Source organism: Ascidia mentula, chromosome 9, assembly GCF_947561715.1.
Source record: "Ascidia mentula chromosome 9, kaAscMent1.1, whole genome shotgun sequence".
NCBI classification, from domain to species: Eukaryota; Metazoa; Chordata; class Ascidiacea; order Phlebobranchia; family Ascidiidae; genus Ascidia; species Ascidia mentula.
In genome coordinates, this window is record NC_138574.1 from 4,265,116 (window position 1) to 4,284,281 (window position 19,166).

The window sequence follows — 19,166 nt, forward strand, 5'->3', positions numbered from 1 at the left end:
TTTCATCAACCCAGGCATCGCAACAGTTAGTGAGCAGCGAAGCGAGACTGACATCTAGCGGAGATGCTATTCGGCGATACAACGTTCAATATTTTGCACAGCAGTGGTATAACACATGATTGCTTTCAACGTAGTTTGTACGGTTTCTGCAGTGCCATTTTATCATACCAGCGAGACTTTTCCATTTTTAGAAAATCGAGAAATAAATGCAGCAGCCATCTTGTGGCGCACCGTTATAATACGATCCAGTTTTTCGTATGATTTTGTCAAGCACAAGAGTGAAAGTGGATTCATCACGGAAGTCAGCTGGGTATCGACGCTTACGTTAAGGATAATAAATCAGTATTTTCTACCTTTTCGCATTGATACACAAAAACACTACACAAAAATGGTACTAACTATTCTGTCACCAGCTGATTCAAGAGCAGACATCAACAATACCGGTAAGATATTTACCTCTGTTAGTGACAACTTTATGCACAAGTGTACAACGCGCGATCCACGCGCTTATAAGATACAAAACTATATGCGCGAGGTGGCGCAACACCGCCACAAAGTCGCAATTTTATGCAATATGAAGCAAGGCATTTGCATAGACGGGCGACTGTGGATGCGTATCGTGTGTGTTTCAGTGGTACCAAGCACTCGCTCAAAACAGCAATAGAAAAAATAAAGATGCTCTCTTAAAGCATTCAGCTTCACATCGAGTAAAGCATAATAAAATCCACAGGGCACAATGCGTTTAGATACGAAAAAACAAAACAGGATCAAAAGGCACTCTGCCACTTGTAAATACATAATGTTACAATAGGTATAAGGCGCTGCAACGTGACACTGCCACGTGTCACATGTCACAATAGGTGTAGATGGCACAAAGATAGTGGCGCGAAGCGTTGAAGCAAGGCGGTTTGTGAGTACAAAAAATAAACTCTGAAGATGAAAGAAGGCTACACGAAGGACGGCAACAAAAAATAGTTAGTTTCAATTTTAATGTCAACGCACTTCACTTTGGCAATGTCCACGCAAAAAGACTTAGGGAATTTACTGTAAAAAGGTAACTTGTTTTGTTTTTGTTCGTAGTCAAGGCAACGGTATGCAATCTCGCTATGTTCAATGCATATTTTGTCAAAAGATTAGTAATTCAGTTCTGGCATTGGAGGTAGAAGTCACCAAGGTTTGTATCGAGTTAAATCGTAAATAAATCGGTCAATAAAACTGCAGCTTCTTACGTACATATGTGTAAAACGACATTCTGAAATAGGACCAAAAGTTCAAGCCGACAGCAAAATATTGCGCTAAAAAAACACTGTACAACCTAATCCACAAGAAGTTTCCTATAGCCGAAGTATAAGACACCGAACCGGATCGACATTTGTATTAACGCTATGTGGCGAGTGGGATAGAAATCAAAATACTGCTTTCACATAGAAATATCGACTTCGCAATATGGAACTAAAAGCATTTGTGGCGAGGTTCGTCGTAATATGAAGGCACTATTGGATATACGACACAAGCACAATTGCTACACCCAAGAGTCGATGGCACCTATTGCGTCACTTTGTATCATTGTGACGTAATTAGCGTCGGGCTGGGGTGATTGGTACATCTTTGATGGAGGCGGATACTGGGACATGGGGGCGTAGGGGAGAGAGGGTCGCGCGTAACTTTGATGGGGTTTGGAAACGGGGGCTTGTATTTGCGCGTTGCTGTAGGTGGGGGTTTCTGGTGATAATTCCTGTAAACAAACGAAAAGTTGGCGGAATTAAACGACACCGACAGGCTGGAATGCAGGTTAAAATTTTAGGCAATACGGGTGGGGTAATAATATATGGGTTACCTATGGGTATTGGCTAAATTAAATTAAATTAAAGGGTGTATCAACACTAGTGGTTCTCAATCTCTATTAATGTAGGAACCAAATACGATTTCAAGCGTTTAAGGACTACATAAAATTTAAAAAAGTCCAAAACAAACCTTAAAAAGTAACAAGAAACTACGAAAATAGAGCAATGCAAAGCTAACCACAGGAACAAAAACAAAATCGCACATAGGAATTTGATGAAAAACTTTGTGCCGTATTTGGCTGTTCTATCGTAAAGAGTCCAAGACGATTTCACTGAATGTTAATGAGAGCCGCACAGAATTAATGGTTGAGTTAAACCATAGGCAGATATCGCATGACACTTACCCGATATGCATTGGAATCGTCCGGCGACATGGGTGGGCTGGCATACGGCGACACCTGACTCCCCACACTCGCAACACTTGGTACACCTGCCAAGCTGAAGTGGTAATGAGTCCAACCTTCCTTCTTAAACGTGGAACGGAGGGATTTGTAATCCCACAGAGTGGAGAGGACGCGGCCAGCAGATTTTATCAATCGGTGTGGATATCTGTGAAACAAGCGTATAGCCGCTGTAAATATACACGTGCTAATGTATATGTGGTATCGTTACGGATGTGCGGACAAATAACATTTATCCCCTGCACATGAGGATTTGTGCGTGGTTTCTTACATGACGGAAAAAATGACTGGACTGTGGTTTGGCTGTTCTCTCAAGGGTGTTTGTCTTTTTGTGTGCGCACATTACAAAACTATTACATAATGAAAACAATTGACATATATTTGAAAAGGATACTGACGATGCCGTTTAGGCGAAATTATTATTTCTGTTGATTTTCATACTAAAATATCGATGGTAGGGTGCGACATCACTTAACAAGAATTTCTACATTGTCATGAACACGTATAATATTTTTTTAGTGAGCTGACGACAGGGCCACTGTTTCGACCTAATGGGTCCCATCAATGCAGTAATGGTGTGACTTCTTGTCAGGTATATAGCCGGCAAGACATCCACTTTGTGGTGACTATACAGCCATCATTAACCATTTGGTACCAAACTAGGTTTAAACCGCCGTAACCAACCAAGGTGGAAACACTGTGGCAAAGCAAAAGCAAAAATCAACAGTGTCGTCAGACTCAGCGTCGCAAAAAATATCACTTTAAAAAACATTACTGGCTCTATAGGTGATACACGTATCGTGGTGTCCATAATGCAAAGTACGGGGGGCGTAGCTTTACCTGTAGGCGGTGCTGCGACTTATGGCAACTAGTTTCGGGACTGCGCCCACAGCATGAAGCTTCGTAGCGTTGTCAGTGTTGTTTGTTACCAGCTCCCGCAAAGCCCCGCACACCGCATCGATGAGAAGTACTCTTTGAGAACCGATCTGCGGGAAATCGAAAGCTGTTTGCCCGCTGGGGGATTGCAAATCGTCTGGACTGGGAAGGAGATCGACGAAGTCTTTCATTGCGTGTTTCCCTGTGGTTTGATAAAATACGTGAATATTTCTCAGGCAGCTGTGATCGCCAAATATAAAGGGCCTGCGTAGTGGGGCTATCCCGCCTTGCTATGCGTAAGCATGGCATTACTTCTGCGTTGTCTGATTACAGTGGTGGAGATCCTCTACGCATGTGAAGGTCGCCTGACAAGTTGTGCGCTTGCGCACCAGTGTACCTTGGCCACAATATACGCCGTGAAGCCACTGAGCTCCTGTAGCTCAGTTGGTAGAGCGTTGGGCCTGGTTAGCCCAGGGTCGTGAGTTCAAACCTCACCGGGAGCTTGATTTTTCAGATTTTTCAGAAAAGTGGTTGATCCAGCTTGGCTGCAATGCCTTGGCTGCGAAGCCTGTGAACCTTATTTCTCAGGCATATATATATAACTTCTCATTGATTTTGGGTTAATCGTAAAGTAATATAATACCAAGTGTTTGTGATTCCACAACCCTAACATTTCTTTAGTTTGGGAAGTCACCCTCTAAGTTGAAACACAGTGCTTGCAATTAACAGTGATGTATTTCTATTGTCAACTTAACGGATAAGCATCTGGTTACCTATAAGTTGTTTGTTCCTGGCGTCGAGTGCCATGTTACGCAAAGCTGAACAAATTACTGTCACAATCCGGTCGTTTTCCATGTGCAGAAACTCAACTAGCATTGGGAGGCCCTTCTCCTTCCGAACAGCAGTTCTGTATACAAAAGATTATATTTTAGTTTTCTGGAAATAAAAGCTTTCCTTACTTGATACCAAAGTAGAACAAATAAACTTTTGGCATTAAAAGCAGAAATAACACAGAAAGTATTTAATATATATCTTATAATATTTACAGCAATATGAAAAGGCATACTTCGGTGCCAAAATACATCACTAAATTACAAATACAATAACAATATTTAAATGGCCTGATTAGTTTGTAACGCAAACAATTACAACATAAGCAAAAAGAAACTTAACACTTTACTTATCACCAAACGAAAAATAGCGTCATCTTACCTAATGTTTGCCGACCAAACCCACTGACCAGCGGAGAGGTTTTGCATGGCACCCGATGCAGCCTCCAATGTGCCGAAATTGCAAGTTTCCGCCAGCAGAGCGAGATACCGACGAACCACATCCGGTTGCCACAAGGTTTCCACGCCTTGAATGCTCACTTGGGAATTGGTGCGCGAATTGTTGAACAACACCTTCCGAAGAAATAAAGTTCAGAATTTTGCTTGAAGGGAATCTAATCTTAGGAGCGAAAAAGTTGAGTTGATTACACGGAATAAAAAGGACAAATTATGCTATTATAAGGTTTAAAGGTTTTGCAGTTTAGCTGGATTTGCCCTAGATACGATAGCTGTGATCTCCAAGTAAAGACCTGTGCAATTGGGCGATCCTGCCAATGATGCCGTTGCATGAACATTACTACGTTATGCTATCATACTAATCATTACAAGCAAACGTTTCGAACACTATTGTGTTCACCACCAGTGCTGTAAAGTAAAAGTGCATGAGGAATTCAATACATTCCGATTAAACACAATACAGTACATTACTGATAGATTAGGTGATGGTTGGTTTAAAGCAGGCTACTGAACTGTGGCCTATGTCTTCCTGGAGGGGCACATGGTGTTCGTGGGAGGGCTACGAACAACGAGTATAGTTCTCACTAAATGAGTTAAATACAAATTCCAATTAAATATTTTTTTGTTTTGTCGGTTTTGTTTGCATAAGTGAGCATAGGGCTACAGACCGTAAACGGGATTGTAGAGGGTAAGGAGCAAAAAAGTTTCAGAACCACTGGTCACGTTTTCCGCTGTCATATAAACTTAACGGAACTGGTTGTTAAAGGTTAAAAAATCGTGAATAGTTTGCTTATATGCATTCCATCGCCTATTGATGTGTTAATTGTTCGTTATACAACTACGACAAGTTCGTCACGATATTCTGATAGTTTAAGTGTGTTTATCTTGTAACTAGGATACCGTAATTATTGGGACCGGAGGTATTTATTGTCAGTTGATGGAATCTTACTTCCACATCTTTGCTCTTCCGTTTATCTTTCTTCCTGTGTCTCCTCCAGCATTCTTCATCCTTATCCTCATCAAGTTTGCTCGCCTCTGCATCCCTGCTGATGGGGACATGAGCTGCCTCCACTTCGAGAGCAAGACGGTAGGAGAGGTTTCTCAATATGCACATGCAGTTTTCAACACCCTGTCGATCACAAAATATTGCTGTTGACTTGGGAGTTTATAAATTTAAACAAGAAAGCCAAAGCTAATATGCTGTTATACATTATGTGCAAACGTTTCGAACGTACATGCACAATGTCCATCATCAGTGCAAATTGAGAATTAGCTGCAACCGAGAGAGCGCCGAGGCGACAGACCGAACAAAACAGCAAATTATGGCAGCATATTAGCTTTGGCTTTCCTGATAAGACTATCATCCTATTATACAAAATTCATTTTACAGACGTTTCGGTTGCAGCTACAATCATTCTTAATGTGCAATACAAATACAACAAATACGTGATGTGTTTGTAGTTACTCTCTCGCAGTTTGAACGACTGGAATTTATGGCTGATATTTCCTGATTAAAATAATAATAATTCAGTTAACAAGTGTGGTTCCGATGCCTTCAGAAATACACCCAAAGAAAAATCAGCTAATTAAGAACGTATAAAAGCGTTTGTTTAAAAGAGGCCAAAACAAGGGCAGACCAGGCAAAAAAACTAGGACGTGGTTAGCAGGCGATTTATCGTTTAGTGAAAAGGCCATAAACTATTTCAGGGAAGTAGTTGGTCACTAACAGGTTGTTTACAATGCGATTGTAAACTTTTATTATCCGATGTCTGGAAAGAGGTGGACAAGCGGTTTAAACCGCCGTACAAGTAAAGGTTCTAGTGATGAAATGGTACTTCACAAAAATTACTACACTGTGGGATGAATGCAAAAAATATACTGCTTTTAAAGCTTAGATAACGGCGAAGGTGCAATCTTCACTTGTATCATTATTATGAGGTTGAAATTAAAATTGAAAACACCGTAACTGTCAAATTAAACGTTGTGCGTTTTGCGAATCCAAACTGGTCGTAATAAAGCACAAAATATTGCCTGAAAATAAACGCAAAACCGCGATGCACTTGACGAGTCCATTATCTCCACCACATTCACACCAACACAAGCGCCAAAATACACCACGGTTTCTGTCTTCGCCGCAACTACAAGCCTACATCCGGCTTGAGACGCACACCAAAGGCCAAAACACCAAATTTTACATCTAGTTTCCCACAGAGTGCTCGTAAAAACTAACCTTGCTGTCGACGTCGCTTTTTCCAATCACGTTTTCCACTACGAGCAGCAAGGCCCCAATTAAGCCGTCGCAGTCTCTCATTTTGCGCCTGACTTCCGCGCCGGCCGAGCTGATGTTCCTGTGGCGAAGAAGCGGATTTTGGGTAAATTACACACGCGTGCGGGATCTCCATTATGAGGATAAGAGGCGGGAAGTTGTTTTGAAGTGTTCGTCGGAATAAAGGGAGTGTGGTTCCGCGAACTCAAGGTCAAGTGGTATTGGCGGTTTTTTTTATAGTCGCGGTCGTAAGGAAATCAGAAATGTACAACTCATTCAATTTTGACAAAATTTGTGTTGTTTACTGCAAAACAGCTGAACTGGGCCAAAAACAGATGACAAAAAAATAAAGAAAAAGGCTGTTTTAACATTATACGCGCTAAGCAAAAATCATGCAATACATTGAAACTTCGAAAAGGGGAATTTCACTCAACAATTTCTAATTATACACTTCTGTATACTGCGCCATCTATATCAGAAGGCTGTGGGGTAACTACGATAATTTTAAAGGGGTGCCAACAGGAAAATAGGTTGAGAATTAATGTGATGGGCAAAGCATTGAAATTGCAAAAACGCTTCTCATACCTCAAGCACCCAGTCGCGTTGATGAACAATGACGACCAGCTTGGGTCAATGGTAAAGTCACTGGCAGTTAAATCCGTATAGGAATCGGGCGGCTCTTCTGGAAAGTATTTTGCCATTCTGTAGGGGTCGATCAGACTGACGTAATTAATGATGACGCGTGAGGCAAGGGTCTGCAGGGCGCTGTCAGCTATGGTGGTTTTGATTTGGTCGCAAGATGACATATTCCACAGAACTCCTACAGATTAAGATCTTCGTTAAAGTGCGGTTTACGAAATGCAAGTGTTTCGTTTGCCCTTAGGGTGATGTACCACCACGAAATAAGGACAACTTGTGCCACATGTAAATGCACGAGTTACAAAGAGAATCTAATCCATGATCAGATAACATACGTTTGAGGTCCACTAAAACGAATCTTAATAACCCCAAACTTCAATGCTGCAGATTTCAAAAATTCTGCAAGTATTTGTCATTAAATTGCAAGGCGGAGCAGGGTTTTGGTCAATATATGTATGAAATCCCTCATTCTGTTGGTTCAATTCTACATTTTGTACTTTTCCAATGCAAAGTTATATGTACATAATTGGAACCGGTAATGTCTGGCATTAAACTTCATTCCAATAATAGCTCCAAAAAATTGCAACCGAAGATTCACACAGAAAAGAATCAATGTACAAACGGCCTTTAATACAAGTTGTTCAAAATAACACAATGTCTTTCTAACCTGTGATTAGCTCCTTCATCTCCTGATCTTCGGTATTTCTAAGTACATGGGCGAGTGACGATACGCCCCCGCAACTCCGCACAACCAATTTTGCCTCATCGTTGTTTCTCCCGTAAACCACGTTTCTCAGAGCCCCGCAAGCGTTTCGCTGCACCTGGAATAACAGAACCAACGTTTGGTCAAAATTTTCCTTTATATTCGATTTTTCAACTATTATGATGAACTGGCCGACATCAATGTGAAATGTTTTGTTTTTTGAAAGATTAAACTCATGTTTTAATACATTGCTGTTGTTGGTTTGAAGACAATGCCTAATCGAGGGCTAGATTCTGCTGCATTTGGAGAACCAGTTTTTCCCAAAATTTCTTATTTGGAATACTATCACAATACTTTTTGCTACCTGTGAGGAGATTGGATGTTACCCATTGTTAGCCAAAAAATATATGCCAGACAAGGCATATTAGTTATGAACGAATATCAATCTTAAGTGGTTGGATTTATTACTTTGGCTGCTAAACACAGTTGCAAAAATTTTGTATTTTTTGTATTTCCCATTTAACCGTTTGTATTTCCCATTAAAAAGGCTTGATAGTAGACAAATGATTTTAGTGTTTTACAATAAATGTTCAAAATTTTACTGGTCTGCTGGTGCAAAAAGGTGGAGAACTACAGATTTTGGCAGTTTCATTACTTACATCGACAACATGGTGATGGAGAAGATTTACAAGTAGAGGGATGACTCCCTTCTTCTTTATCACACCTTTCATATGGTCGTCCCCATAAGTGACATGTTGAATGTACGCTGCTGCATTTGAAACCACCTATTTGTGAGATAGGTTGAGTAAAATCAACTTTTCAGCTTAAAATGAAAACCATACCTGAAAGGAGTGATGTCGAAGCATTTGTATAACTTCACTTATGCTCGGGTCTCTTTCAAATGTAAAGCTGAAATAACAAAATACAACGTCAGGAAAGTTTCAAAGTTAAAGCTTGTTTTGTTATTAAAATCAAGTCTTTGTTTAGCCTAGCAATATAATAAATCTATGCACTAAGTAACTATATAGTAAACACTAATATTTTAAGGATAATCAGTCTAAAGCAATATAGACTGATTTGAATAAGTTGTGTGATGCGATCCAAGCATATTTTATACGGGAGACTTGATCTTTCATAGTCATACAATAAGAAGGGATTGGACTTGAATGTCAGTTCGAACCAATTTAAGGCTTACCTGTCTGGGTTAGCCGGGTCGCTGTACAAAATGCCATGTTGTTGGGGTGGCGCAATGACTCTTGGTGATGCTGATAGCCTTGCTGGCCTCTGCACATATTCTGTAGAGTCGTGAGCCATTCTGACTGGCACAAAAACTTGGTTTCCTGCATTGCAAACAAAACAATAAACATAAAGACAAACAAAACAAAATTTGCTCCTGAATTTATTTATATCCTTTAGCGGCAAGGTGCAGGTCTTTACTGAACGATTAAATAAGCACTAGTGTTTTCATACAAAACACCACTCACTGTAGTTGTGCGCTTGCCTAAACAGACTAACTATTCAATGGGTTGCCACAAGTTAGGAACCTGATTGTAAAGAAACACAATCAAATTATTTGTACAAAGAAGATGAAGCCTTTTGTCCAAACAACCATTGAGGCTTCTCAAGTTTCAACAAATACTCAAACATCGGAATTTAATTGAAACTAACGTGTTTCTTTTATACCTATATTTGTTTCTTGACGCCTTGTGCCATAAAAACTTTTGCTTCTGGCAGGGTATGACTCCAGTGATATACGACGATCAGGCTCGGTTGGGCTTTGAAGATTTCCTGAATAGAAAGAATAAATATGTATTTCCCCTGCTTATTTAGCTTATTCTACAGCTATGCATTATAACTATAAACAAGTTGGTTTGTCATATAACCAACCAAACTTTCTCTTTACAGATTATCCAACACAGAGAGTTTATAGATAATGAAATCTATTCTGACGTTGTGTACCATACTATAACAATAAGGCTTATAGAATACACTTAATTCAAACACATAAAGACATACTGTGAACATGCCCATGCAAATGTGGAGCGCTGAGATGCTTGGCAGGCTGCCTGTGCTGCATAGGTTGATATTCGAATGGTTTGCCAGGTAACTGTGGTGAACTACTCGTATTGGAATAATTTCTTGGTGGAGGGGCAGGCTTGGGCTTTGGTGCAGGAACTGACCTTGTGTTCACATACTGAGGTGGCCTGTAGGAAGTGTATTGAGTTTCATGCTGGTGGCGTGCATGCGGCTGACCCTGCACAGATGTGTTGGAGTGATTGCTGTTCCGATGAGGTTGTGACCGGTGCATGCCAGTGACTGGAATATCATGGTACAATCCTTCATTGGCTACAAGTGGTGTGTAGTTGCCAGGCAGGTTAACGTAGTAGGCAGTGGGGTGAATGCTTTCATGCTGGTACTGTGGATAGCGAAAATTGGAATTCTGATAAACCGGCGGTGGTGAAAAATGAGTTGGAAAGGGAGGCTGATCCGGAACTAACGACTTTGGAGGACTTGCATAATATGGTCTTGGGTGTGCCAAAGTTGGTTGCTGAGGTTGTGCAGCAACGTAAGCAGTCTGCACTTGATGACTGTATGGTGAAACCAGACTTTGTGGCCTTGTTGCTTTATTCAAGCTTGTTCTGTGTTGTGGAGGCTTGACTGGTATTTCAGGTGCACGATCTAGAAAAATGATTTCTAGTGTTTAAAGGGTTTTAAAAAAACAACATGTACCACCCACAGTAGGTAGCATATATAGTTGGTGACAATGCCATACAAGTCATAAACTACATATATATATATAGATCGATACGGCACATTTCGTTATATGTATATATAGATAATTTTAATTTAGATGTACAAATACAATTCAAAAAAAAACATTTTTAACAAGTAACATTTGATTTTTTCTTTTTTTTTCTTACATAAATAAAAAAGTCAAAAATTAATTTTTTTACATAAATGTGATGCAGATGTTGTGGTGTACTGCTGTTGTTCAGCATGTTCCTGTTCCGGAGCTAAATCCCTTTTGCTTTCGGTGTCACTACCCTCCTTTGGTTCTTCTTCTCCATTTCTTAAAACCAAACAAACATAACACCTAACAAACACAGATTGTAAGCCAACCTTAAACCTACCTGCTTGGTGTTGATCTTGCATGTGGCTCATCTCGGTATTGCTGCAGTTGCCCCGCAACGGTCAGGTGCTCCTCTTCCAACTCACGGGTCAACCTCTCAAACTGGATCTCCTACAAGACAGTTAAAAAGTGAGACAAAACGATTGGAAAAACAACATGCATGGTGGTTGGTGGATAAATCATTTTCACAATTTCGGTCATCCCCTAAAACATTGATCTATATACCTGTTCTTTTACTGAAGCAAGGATGTATTCAGTGTCTGCCTGTCCAGTAAAAGAGTGATTGGACGTCTTTCCGAAAGACATCCTTGATTACTAAAACATGTCTTTACATGTCGGAAAACTATTACACATTGTTGTGATTGTAACCTAATCACCACACCAGAACTAGGGGTATTACACAAAACAACCTAAATTAAACGACAAAATTTCAAGCCTATAAACAAAAAGCTGTCACAAACGCACAGCAGGGTTCTATTTTTGCTCGCAGGTGCACAGCCCCAAATAGCGGAACGGTTGTAAAGAACGCCACTCCAAAGCCAGCTTGTGTGCGGTTGGCGACGCATTACTAGTGTTCGGTCAAGCGTTTCGTTGCACATGACTAAACTTCGCCGTGGGAGACGGCCATGCACCGACCTCTTCTTGATATTGAACGGAAATTGCTGCTTCAATGTTCATTGTTACCGGATGTTTTCTGGTTGTCGCTGTTGTGTTGCCATATATTTTTGGAAACTGTTATTTTGGAAGCCGCATAAACAATTTTCAGAAAAAAAATTATCGATGATAGGGCTACATTGCAAAAAACGAAAGAAAGTATATGCGTAAGAATTAAAAATCCTTTTCATAGCAACAAAATATTTGATCAAAAAAGTACAAATGAGAAGATATGGCTTTGAAATAAAACAAAAACTCATGCGACTGAACAAATTAACCGCTTGAAATACTCATCCAACTGCGGGATTACCCGGATTTGTCTGCCTGATTATTTTTTCATCTTTCATCTGTTATATCACAATGAGTCGCGTCAAAAAGTATCCTGAGTTGCCAATTCACGTCGTTGAATACCACAATGAGGTAATACTTAATACTTTTTTTTTCTTCTTCTTCCAACCTAACCGTTTTGAAGGCTCTCGAGCATATATACAGAGCGATTGGTTCAAGACATCTTCCATTCGGCAATATAGCACTTGTTCATTTCGATGCGCACCCAGATTTAGGAATACCAGAAGATATAACTGCTCCTTTGGTTTTTGACAAATATGAGCTATTTATGTAAGTGTGAAGTCAAACTATTATGTAACAAAAAACAGCAAAGATTATCAAAACAAGTTGGATGAAAAAACGTTAAATTAGCCGAAATGTCAAAATAACTTTGGTCAGTTTTAATTGTAATCATTATAAAGTTACCCAATAATAAAAAAAAAAACTGTAGCCTACGTATATTAATAGTTTTTCTACTGTGGCTGCCAGGCATAATTTTTTTTGTAAGGACTGGCAATAATTCAACATGAATCATTCAACTGATGCAGGTTTTAACATATTGCCAGAGGAATAGTATTTCAAGTGTGTTTTTGTAAACTAATGCAAAACTACAGTAACAGGTAGCAAACATAACATTGCCATGTAATATTGTAGGAAGGCATCCATTGAAAGTTGGATAATCCCAGCAGTGTATGCAGGTCACATAAGCACCATTATCTGGTTCAAGCCAAGATGGGCCAAGCAGTTTCATGATGGAAAATATGCTTTCTCGGTTGGTAAAGATCCAACATCAGAAAAACTAAGGTGAGTGGACCGTGATTTTATTATTGTGTAGTTGTGACAACAAGCGCTTTCATTTCAAAGTTGGTTGGATTTTGTCATTTTAATGTATTAGTCCTGAATAATTGAAGAATTATAAATAGCATTTTGCAGAGTATCATTGCAAAACATCTACTTTTTGAGTGACTGCGTATATCAGGATGTGGAGGAAATAGTTGATGTCAAGCAAGTAAAATTACAAGTGTACACAATGCAGAAGTCAACAAACGTGATAGAGTAAGTATTTTATTGTAGAAATATCATCAATTGATTTTATTTTTTATAACTTTTTTTTTTATGTTATTACATTGCCATCACCATTGAAAATCAATTGGGGACCATGAATAAATATTAAACAAACATAACAATGGGTACAATACATTACTAAGAACCAAAGAAGTAATACGTCTTTGCAAATGAAGTATATATATGGCATTTAAAACTCCTAAGTTAGTTGTTGGTTTTACCTAACAAACTGAAAATTTTACCTACAAAAGCCACAGTGAAAAATCTTTCTACTGATAATAAAATTTAATTCTGATGTTTTTGTCAGTAAATATTTACATAAACTGTGTTTATTTTAGATCTTTAGCTCAAATTCTAGAACCAGAACAACACTATATTCTTGATGTTGATCTTGACTGCTTCTCAACTCTCAATCCATTCAAACGGATGTTTTCAGTGGAAGATTTGACAACATTGACCAAGCTTTATTGGTTCAATCCACCAAAAAGTGTTCCGGTTTGAAAGTTTTTGAAAAATTTTTGATGTAAAGTTGTAACGGTAAAATATTTGCTTTTAGGAAATTTTATCCTGCCAGGAAACTCGAAGAAATCGTTTGAGAATTTTGAAGAATTGGCTGACGGAAATCGCAAATGGAAATCTAGAATATTCTACAGACAAAAGGTAACAGTTTATCATAATTTGGCATATTGATGCTGTTGTTAGCTTATCACCATCCGTGACAAAACGCGAGGTCCATAATGCCGTTGCAATACAGGTTAATTAACTGATGTGAAAAATTTTAGGTTTAAGGAATTGATCAAGATTACAAAAAACTACGAAGCGCAAATTAAAAAACCATTCGATGAACAAGAGGTTGAAATCGTAGGTAGTCTAATTAAATTGGTGCGAACCCTTTATGTATTTTCACAAAAAATCTGGTTATTTGTCTTGTAAGATTCATGGAGCTGGTTGCTCCTCAGGTGAACCCCCTTTACCTCACCATGTCAGTTCTGACGAAAGAATCAATGAATTGATGGAAGAATTTAAAAATTTGCTTAAAAACTCTCAACAAGCACCTACATTGTGCACTATAGCCAGGTTAATTCCTTGTAACTACGGTTTGTTTGGCAGTGCTTGATTAATGAACAATTTTAGGTCAACTGTTGACGACTACTGTCCGTCGTGGCAAGTTGAAGAAATACAACGAAAGGTCGTGGATACCGTAAAAGACGTGTTTAAAACGTCTACAGTAAACTTGCACTACATTACCGACGCTGAAAAAGCCTGAACAACTTTTTTATTCAATCAACACAATTTTCTCTTTTTTATGATGAAACAGATGCAAACTTTGCATACACTGCCTTTGGATCCACCAAGCGATGTGCTTTTACCAAAAAAGTGTTTCAATACATGTTTTTGCTTTGCATTTCTTGTATGATCAGTAGATTCTCACTCAACCCACACAGCCAGAGATCATCAGGGATATGTTGTCCCCACCATGTCAGCACCTTTTTATGAATATCCGCCACATCAAGATTTCTTTTTCTTGCTAGTACCTATATTTAAAAAAATTTTTAATTCTACGGAAGTAAAAATGATTCCAACACTTACCTTGGTCGGTTGAAAACAAATCTTCGAAGGCTTTTCTTTTTTTTAATTGTCTTCTGTGGAAATCATCCCACTCTACCCTTCGGTAAATAAACTGCTTCAACCCAAAGTTGCGATGGAGGTGTTTTCCATACTGGTCGACAGTAAGTGCGTCGGAGTGTGGTGCTGCAATTTCAAGTCCTAATTATGTTGGTGTATTAAAAGTTATTCCAAGAATGTGAAAAAATGTTTCATAATTGGCTTGACAAAATGGCTGATTATTTGTTTGTGGATTTATTCACCTAAAGACTCGGCAAGAATAGTTTTGACATCCACATCTGCAGTTTTCCAAATGTTATCCATTACACGGCTTCCGTATTTGTCACAGGCAATAACATGAAACTGAGTCTAAACAAATGTAAAAAAATCTTAAATATTTTCAGACTGTTCTTTTCAAGAATCTAAAATATACATAGCTTTATTGGTTGACATAAACATTAAAAAAGTGTCTAATTTTTAAAGATCCTGCCAAACATGTTATGGCATTTAACATTGCTGCATTGTCAGATACTATGTACCTTCATTTTTTCAAACCACTTCAGTTTCCATTTCATTTTGATTGTTTGTGATGAAACAAAGGCGTCTATGACATGACTACCAGATACGCTGCATGACAATGATACAGAATGTCGATCTGGCATTACTGTTATACTTTTTGACAGTAATAAGGTTTTGCTGAATTTAAATAGCGTCTGCAGGAGAAGGGCACCATGGTAAACTATGTTGGAAAGATCTGGAATCTAAACATAAATGTTCTGGTATAAAGTTTGTCGTGTTATCACAATGTAAACTGGAGCTACATTTTACAATGAGTAATGTAACATTATGAATTTTATATATTTATCTGTGCTAAATATGATGTACACTACTTACTTTTTTTCCAGCAGTAATAAATGTTTCATAGGTAGAAAATGAAGCAACCAGAGGAACAAAAAACTTTCTGCTTTCCTCTTCATTACAGTGAAATGTCTTCAAATACAAACAACTAAATTAAAGCAAAATAACAAAAAAAAAGTACTATATGTTGTTCATTTTCAACTTTAATATTATGACAAACAAAAACCATTTTGCTCTTACTTCAACGAAAAAGTTTACATGTAAATAATGTGCTACCCTATTACAACTATTGCAGCTTGGTTTAAATGGGGCAAATGACTCAGTTGTTTAAATGGGGCAAATGACTGCCATCATACCTCAAGTAAGGTGTTGATAAACTTTGTTTGCATCGACTTGTGTTGCAAGCATTGCTCTGCCAATTTCTGAACAACGCCATATTTATTTTCTGCAAAAATGTCCTCAACCATAGGTAGAAGAAGTGCAAAAGTGTCGGGAAACTGAAATTATGAAAGCATAAGTCAACTATACCACAAAATACAAGTAAATAGTATTTAACAAGCGAAAAAAATTGATTGGCAAATCTGCCATATATGCAACCATGGGCGTATCCAGGGGGGGGGGTCCGAGGGGTCCGGACCCCCCCCCCCTTTTGTGAAATATTTTGGTCTTTTTTGATAACTAAACAAACGCCACTGTATTTTTTGTCAAAATCCGCGTGAAAACCAGAAATTTTCTTTGACGTTGACCAAAAAAACGCATCGTGTTGCATTTGCCATTGTTTCCAAACAGGGAGCATTGTTACCGAACACTTGGCATTGTTACGAAACAAGTGTCATTTTTCGTCAGTTCACGGACGAAACGTCATTTTTCAGTGGCCACGTTGTAATGACAAGCGGTTTATTTGCGTGAAAGTCAATTAGTTTAGTTGTTAAACTTTCCATAGCGTTACACAATTGCGCAAGCCACCGTTTATGTGACGATTGGCGCGAATACCGGCGTTCGTATTTTGCGATTCTCGCCCACAATAGTTTATACTTAGTTTATACCTGAAAATCGGGGAATTCCCTAAAAAAATTTGGACCCCCCCTTTAAAAATTCCTGGATACGCCCCTGTATGCAACTGTCATATATAAATGTACAAGACATTGCTATTACCTATCTCACACATTACAAAACATGAATTACCTTGTGTTGTAATGAGGAAGCAGAAATCATTTTCTGCACAACAAAATTGGCCACTGGATGGCAGGCAAGTTCAAGCAGTGTGTCCAGGTCACCAGTAATTATTGAATGTAGTTTTGTACAAGATTCTGCATCCCCATATTCAAGTAGTGCCTCAATCGCGCGACTTCCAGTTCTGTCTTTGCAGAGTATGAGCAACGTACTGTTGACACAAAATGTTTGTTCAAGTTAGTATGGACCAGATTCGAAAAAATGGCGGTCTCAGACTGCAGAGGATACATCCTCTGTGCACTTTAGCAAAAAAGAACACCGATAATCTGTGATGCAAAAACAACTAGCTAATGGATTAAGATCCAATAATTCATGCAATTAACAATCGTCGCAAAACATTCTCCGCACAATCTTTCCATTTTGGAGTGTAACCTGCCAAGCATTTTAATTCAAGATTTATTATCTGTGCTTTATTCTTACTTGCTTTCCAACATTTACATGAATTTACTTTCAAGGATGAGACTTAACCACAAAAATCTTACCTATTGTTATCCTTTGTGCAAACATCAATAATACTTCCACACAATCTATTTAGTGTTTTTGGAAGCCTCTTTGACAGTATTTGGATTAATGTGCAAACACAAGGACACCCATTAGTGTGTGTAAGAATTTCTGTAAAAAAAAACATAATCTTTGTTTCACAACAGACAAAAAATGTGTGTCGAATGCACAAACCTGCCATGGACTGTTTGTTCAGTTCAGCAACAAGTGAAACAAGTTTCTTTATTCTGATAAAAAACTTTTTTGGCAAGTTGGGTTTTGCAACGAAAACTTCTGTTTGCATACTAGCGCCTGTTAAAAAAAATTGTAAAAGTGAAAAATACTTTTTTCCAATATTGTACAACAGTTTTGTGAAATATTTTCCAATATTGCAACTACAACAAGTAAATAATGATCTGTTTATTGGGTCATTCTTAGACTGTAGAATAAATTAAAGTATACAAACATTTTATGTACTTCTATGTAAGCTTTTGTAATGCATCAAAATAGATTTTTTACCTGCTTTTTTAATATCCATCAGACTATGCTTTTGAGCAAGTACTACGCCACCAAGAGTTTCAATGATAGATCTTGTTGCATGTGTGGCATATACATGACACATCCACTCTGCCAAAGCACCTTCCTTCTTTAGATACTGGCTGCTTTTCAAGATAACTTTGCAATAATCCTCAACAACATTGTCAGTAAGTCCTACAGAAAGAAAAAATCAATTTGCAATGTGATCTTACAAAAATATTTAAGTAAAAGTTAGACTGTTTGTTGTATGACAAGCAAATTGGTAAATGAAGGGTATATACTCCCCAGATTGGTAAAAAATGCTGTGCAAAATTTGGTAGTTAGCTTATGCATTAACATACAAAAAATTGATATGACTATCACTGTCCGTGCAATTAACATTTGCTTAAAAAAAAACTCCACACAAATTACAAACTTTTCAATCTGACACAACACTGAACCAAATAAACCTTTTACCATGGGAACTCCACAAGATAACGAGTTTTTGTAAAGTTTTCTGCAGCACATGACACCCCTGTTGACTGTGTGCCACTTCTTCAAAGCGACTCTGAAATGCCTGCAAATAGCACAAAAACTAAAGGTGTTGAGATGTCACATATTTTCAATTTTTACCTTTAACATTTGTAACAACTGTTCAAGATTTGCTTCATCCACGAATTGCTCCATCACAAAACATGTAGATTTCATCAAACTAAATTTCACTTCACATCCTTGAATTTCCTCAAACAGTCCTTGGATAAATATCTGCTTCATTTCCTCATCTTCGAAACCATTTCTGTACGTGGCATCTGCTTGGCGAAAGTACGACAAAATGCCTGTGTCCAATTCAGCTTTGTTACCTTCCATGATTATATTACTTCAAAGAGTCTGGAATTTTACGTTGTTGTGATTATTAAGTAAGCAAACGCTACGATTTGAAATGATACAATTCCACATGCACAATAACTCCAAAACCCTGACAAGCAATGCAATTTCACGGTGAATTCCCCAACAAGGCCCTACACCAGATTTATTCTTTTTTTTCGTATTTAAGTGGGCTCAAAGCTGATACTTGTATTGTATTTCATAAATAAAAAAAAATTACCGTTTGTCTGACAATTAAGGTGTCTTTATTTATTTCTGTTGTGGCAGCTTTTACTTTATGTAGGCGCAAAATACTTGTAAATGATATTTTCAAAATCATTTTATTATTTCTGGATAGTGTGGTAAATGGAGCTATAAAGAAGAGTATTTGTAATGAAAAATACAATGAGGAAATGCTA

The 19,166-nt window shown here is 38.2% G+C and overlaps 3 protein-coding genes across 4 annotated transcripts; 1 reads left to right on the forward strand and 2 right to left on the reverse strand.

The window, feature by feature from the left end:
• Positions 1–438: 438 nt before the first annotated feature.
• LOC145913198 (uncharacterized) lies at positions 439–11,549 on the reverse strand. The gene is made up of 17 exons (XM_083000767.1): positions 11,371–11,549; positions 11,147–11,256; positions 10,970–11,085; positions 10,032–10,694; positions 9,699–9,803; positions 9,211–9,355; positions 8,858–8,924; positions 8,675–8,800; positions 7,980–8,133; positions 7,259–7,493; positions 6,638–6,755; positions 5,357–5,536; positions 4,334–4,524; positions 3,895–4,028; positions 3,086–3,323; positions 2,189–2,393; positions 439–1,735 (listed from the first exon to the last, which is right to left on the reverse strand). The coding sequence occupies exons 1-17, from the start codon at positions 11,449–11,451 to the stop codon at positions 1,523–1,525; spliced, it is 3,081 nt and encodes a 1,026-aa protein (XP_082856893.1). The 5' UTR covers positions 11,452–11,549; the 3' UTR covers positions 439–1,522.
• A 610-nt stretch (positions 11,550–12,159) lies between these two features.
• LOC145913476 (UPF0489 protein C5orf22 homolog) lies at positions 12,160–14,494 on the forward strand. The gene is made up of 9 exons (XM_083001150.1): positions 12,160–12,219; positions 12,272–12,417; positions 12,781–12,930; positions 13,060–13,182; positions 13,530–13,686; positions 13,748–13,851; positions 13,974–14,052; positions 14,126–14,268; positions 14,326–14,494. The coding sequence occupies exons 1-9, from the start codon at positions 12,160–12,162 to the stop codon at positions 14,456–14,458; spliced, it is 1,095 nt and encodes a 364-aa protein (XP_082857276.1). The 3' UTR covers positions 14,459–14,494.
• Positions 14,495–14,589: 95 nt separating this feature from the next.
• Positions 14,590–18,837, reverse strand: LOC145913475 (nucleolar protein 9-like). Of its 2 annotated transcripts, XM_083001149.1 has the most exons (12): positions 18,517–18,837; positions 18,361–18,460; positions 17,887–18,078; positions 17,563–17,679; positions 17,370–17,499; positions 16,840–17,038; positions 16,011–16,151; positions 15,691–15,786; positions 15,336–15,557; positions 15,060–15,165; positions 14,782–14,943; positions 14,590–14,726 (listed from the first exon to the last, which is right to left on the reverse strand). In XM_083001149.1, exons 1-12 carry the CDS (start codon positions 18,748–18,750, stop codon positions 14,701–14,703), a joined length of 1,725 nt encoding a protein of 574 aa, XP_082857275.1. In that variant the 5' UTR covers positions 18,751–18,837; the 3' UTR covers positions 14,590–14,700. The 2 variants fall into 2 exon arrangements, with proteins under 2 accessions (XP_082857275.1, XP_082857272.1); XM_083001146.1 differs by having other exon boundaries at positions 14,695–14,943.
• Positions 18,838–19,166: the final 329 nt, after the last annotated feature.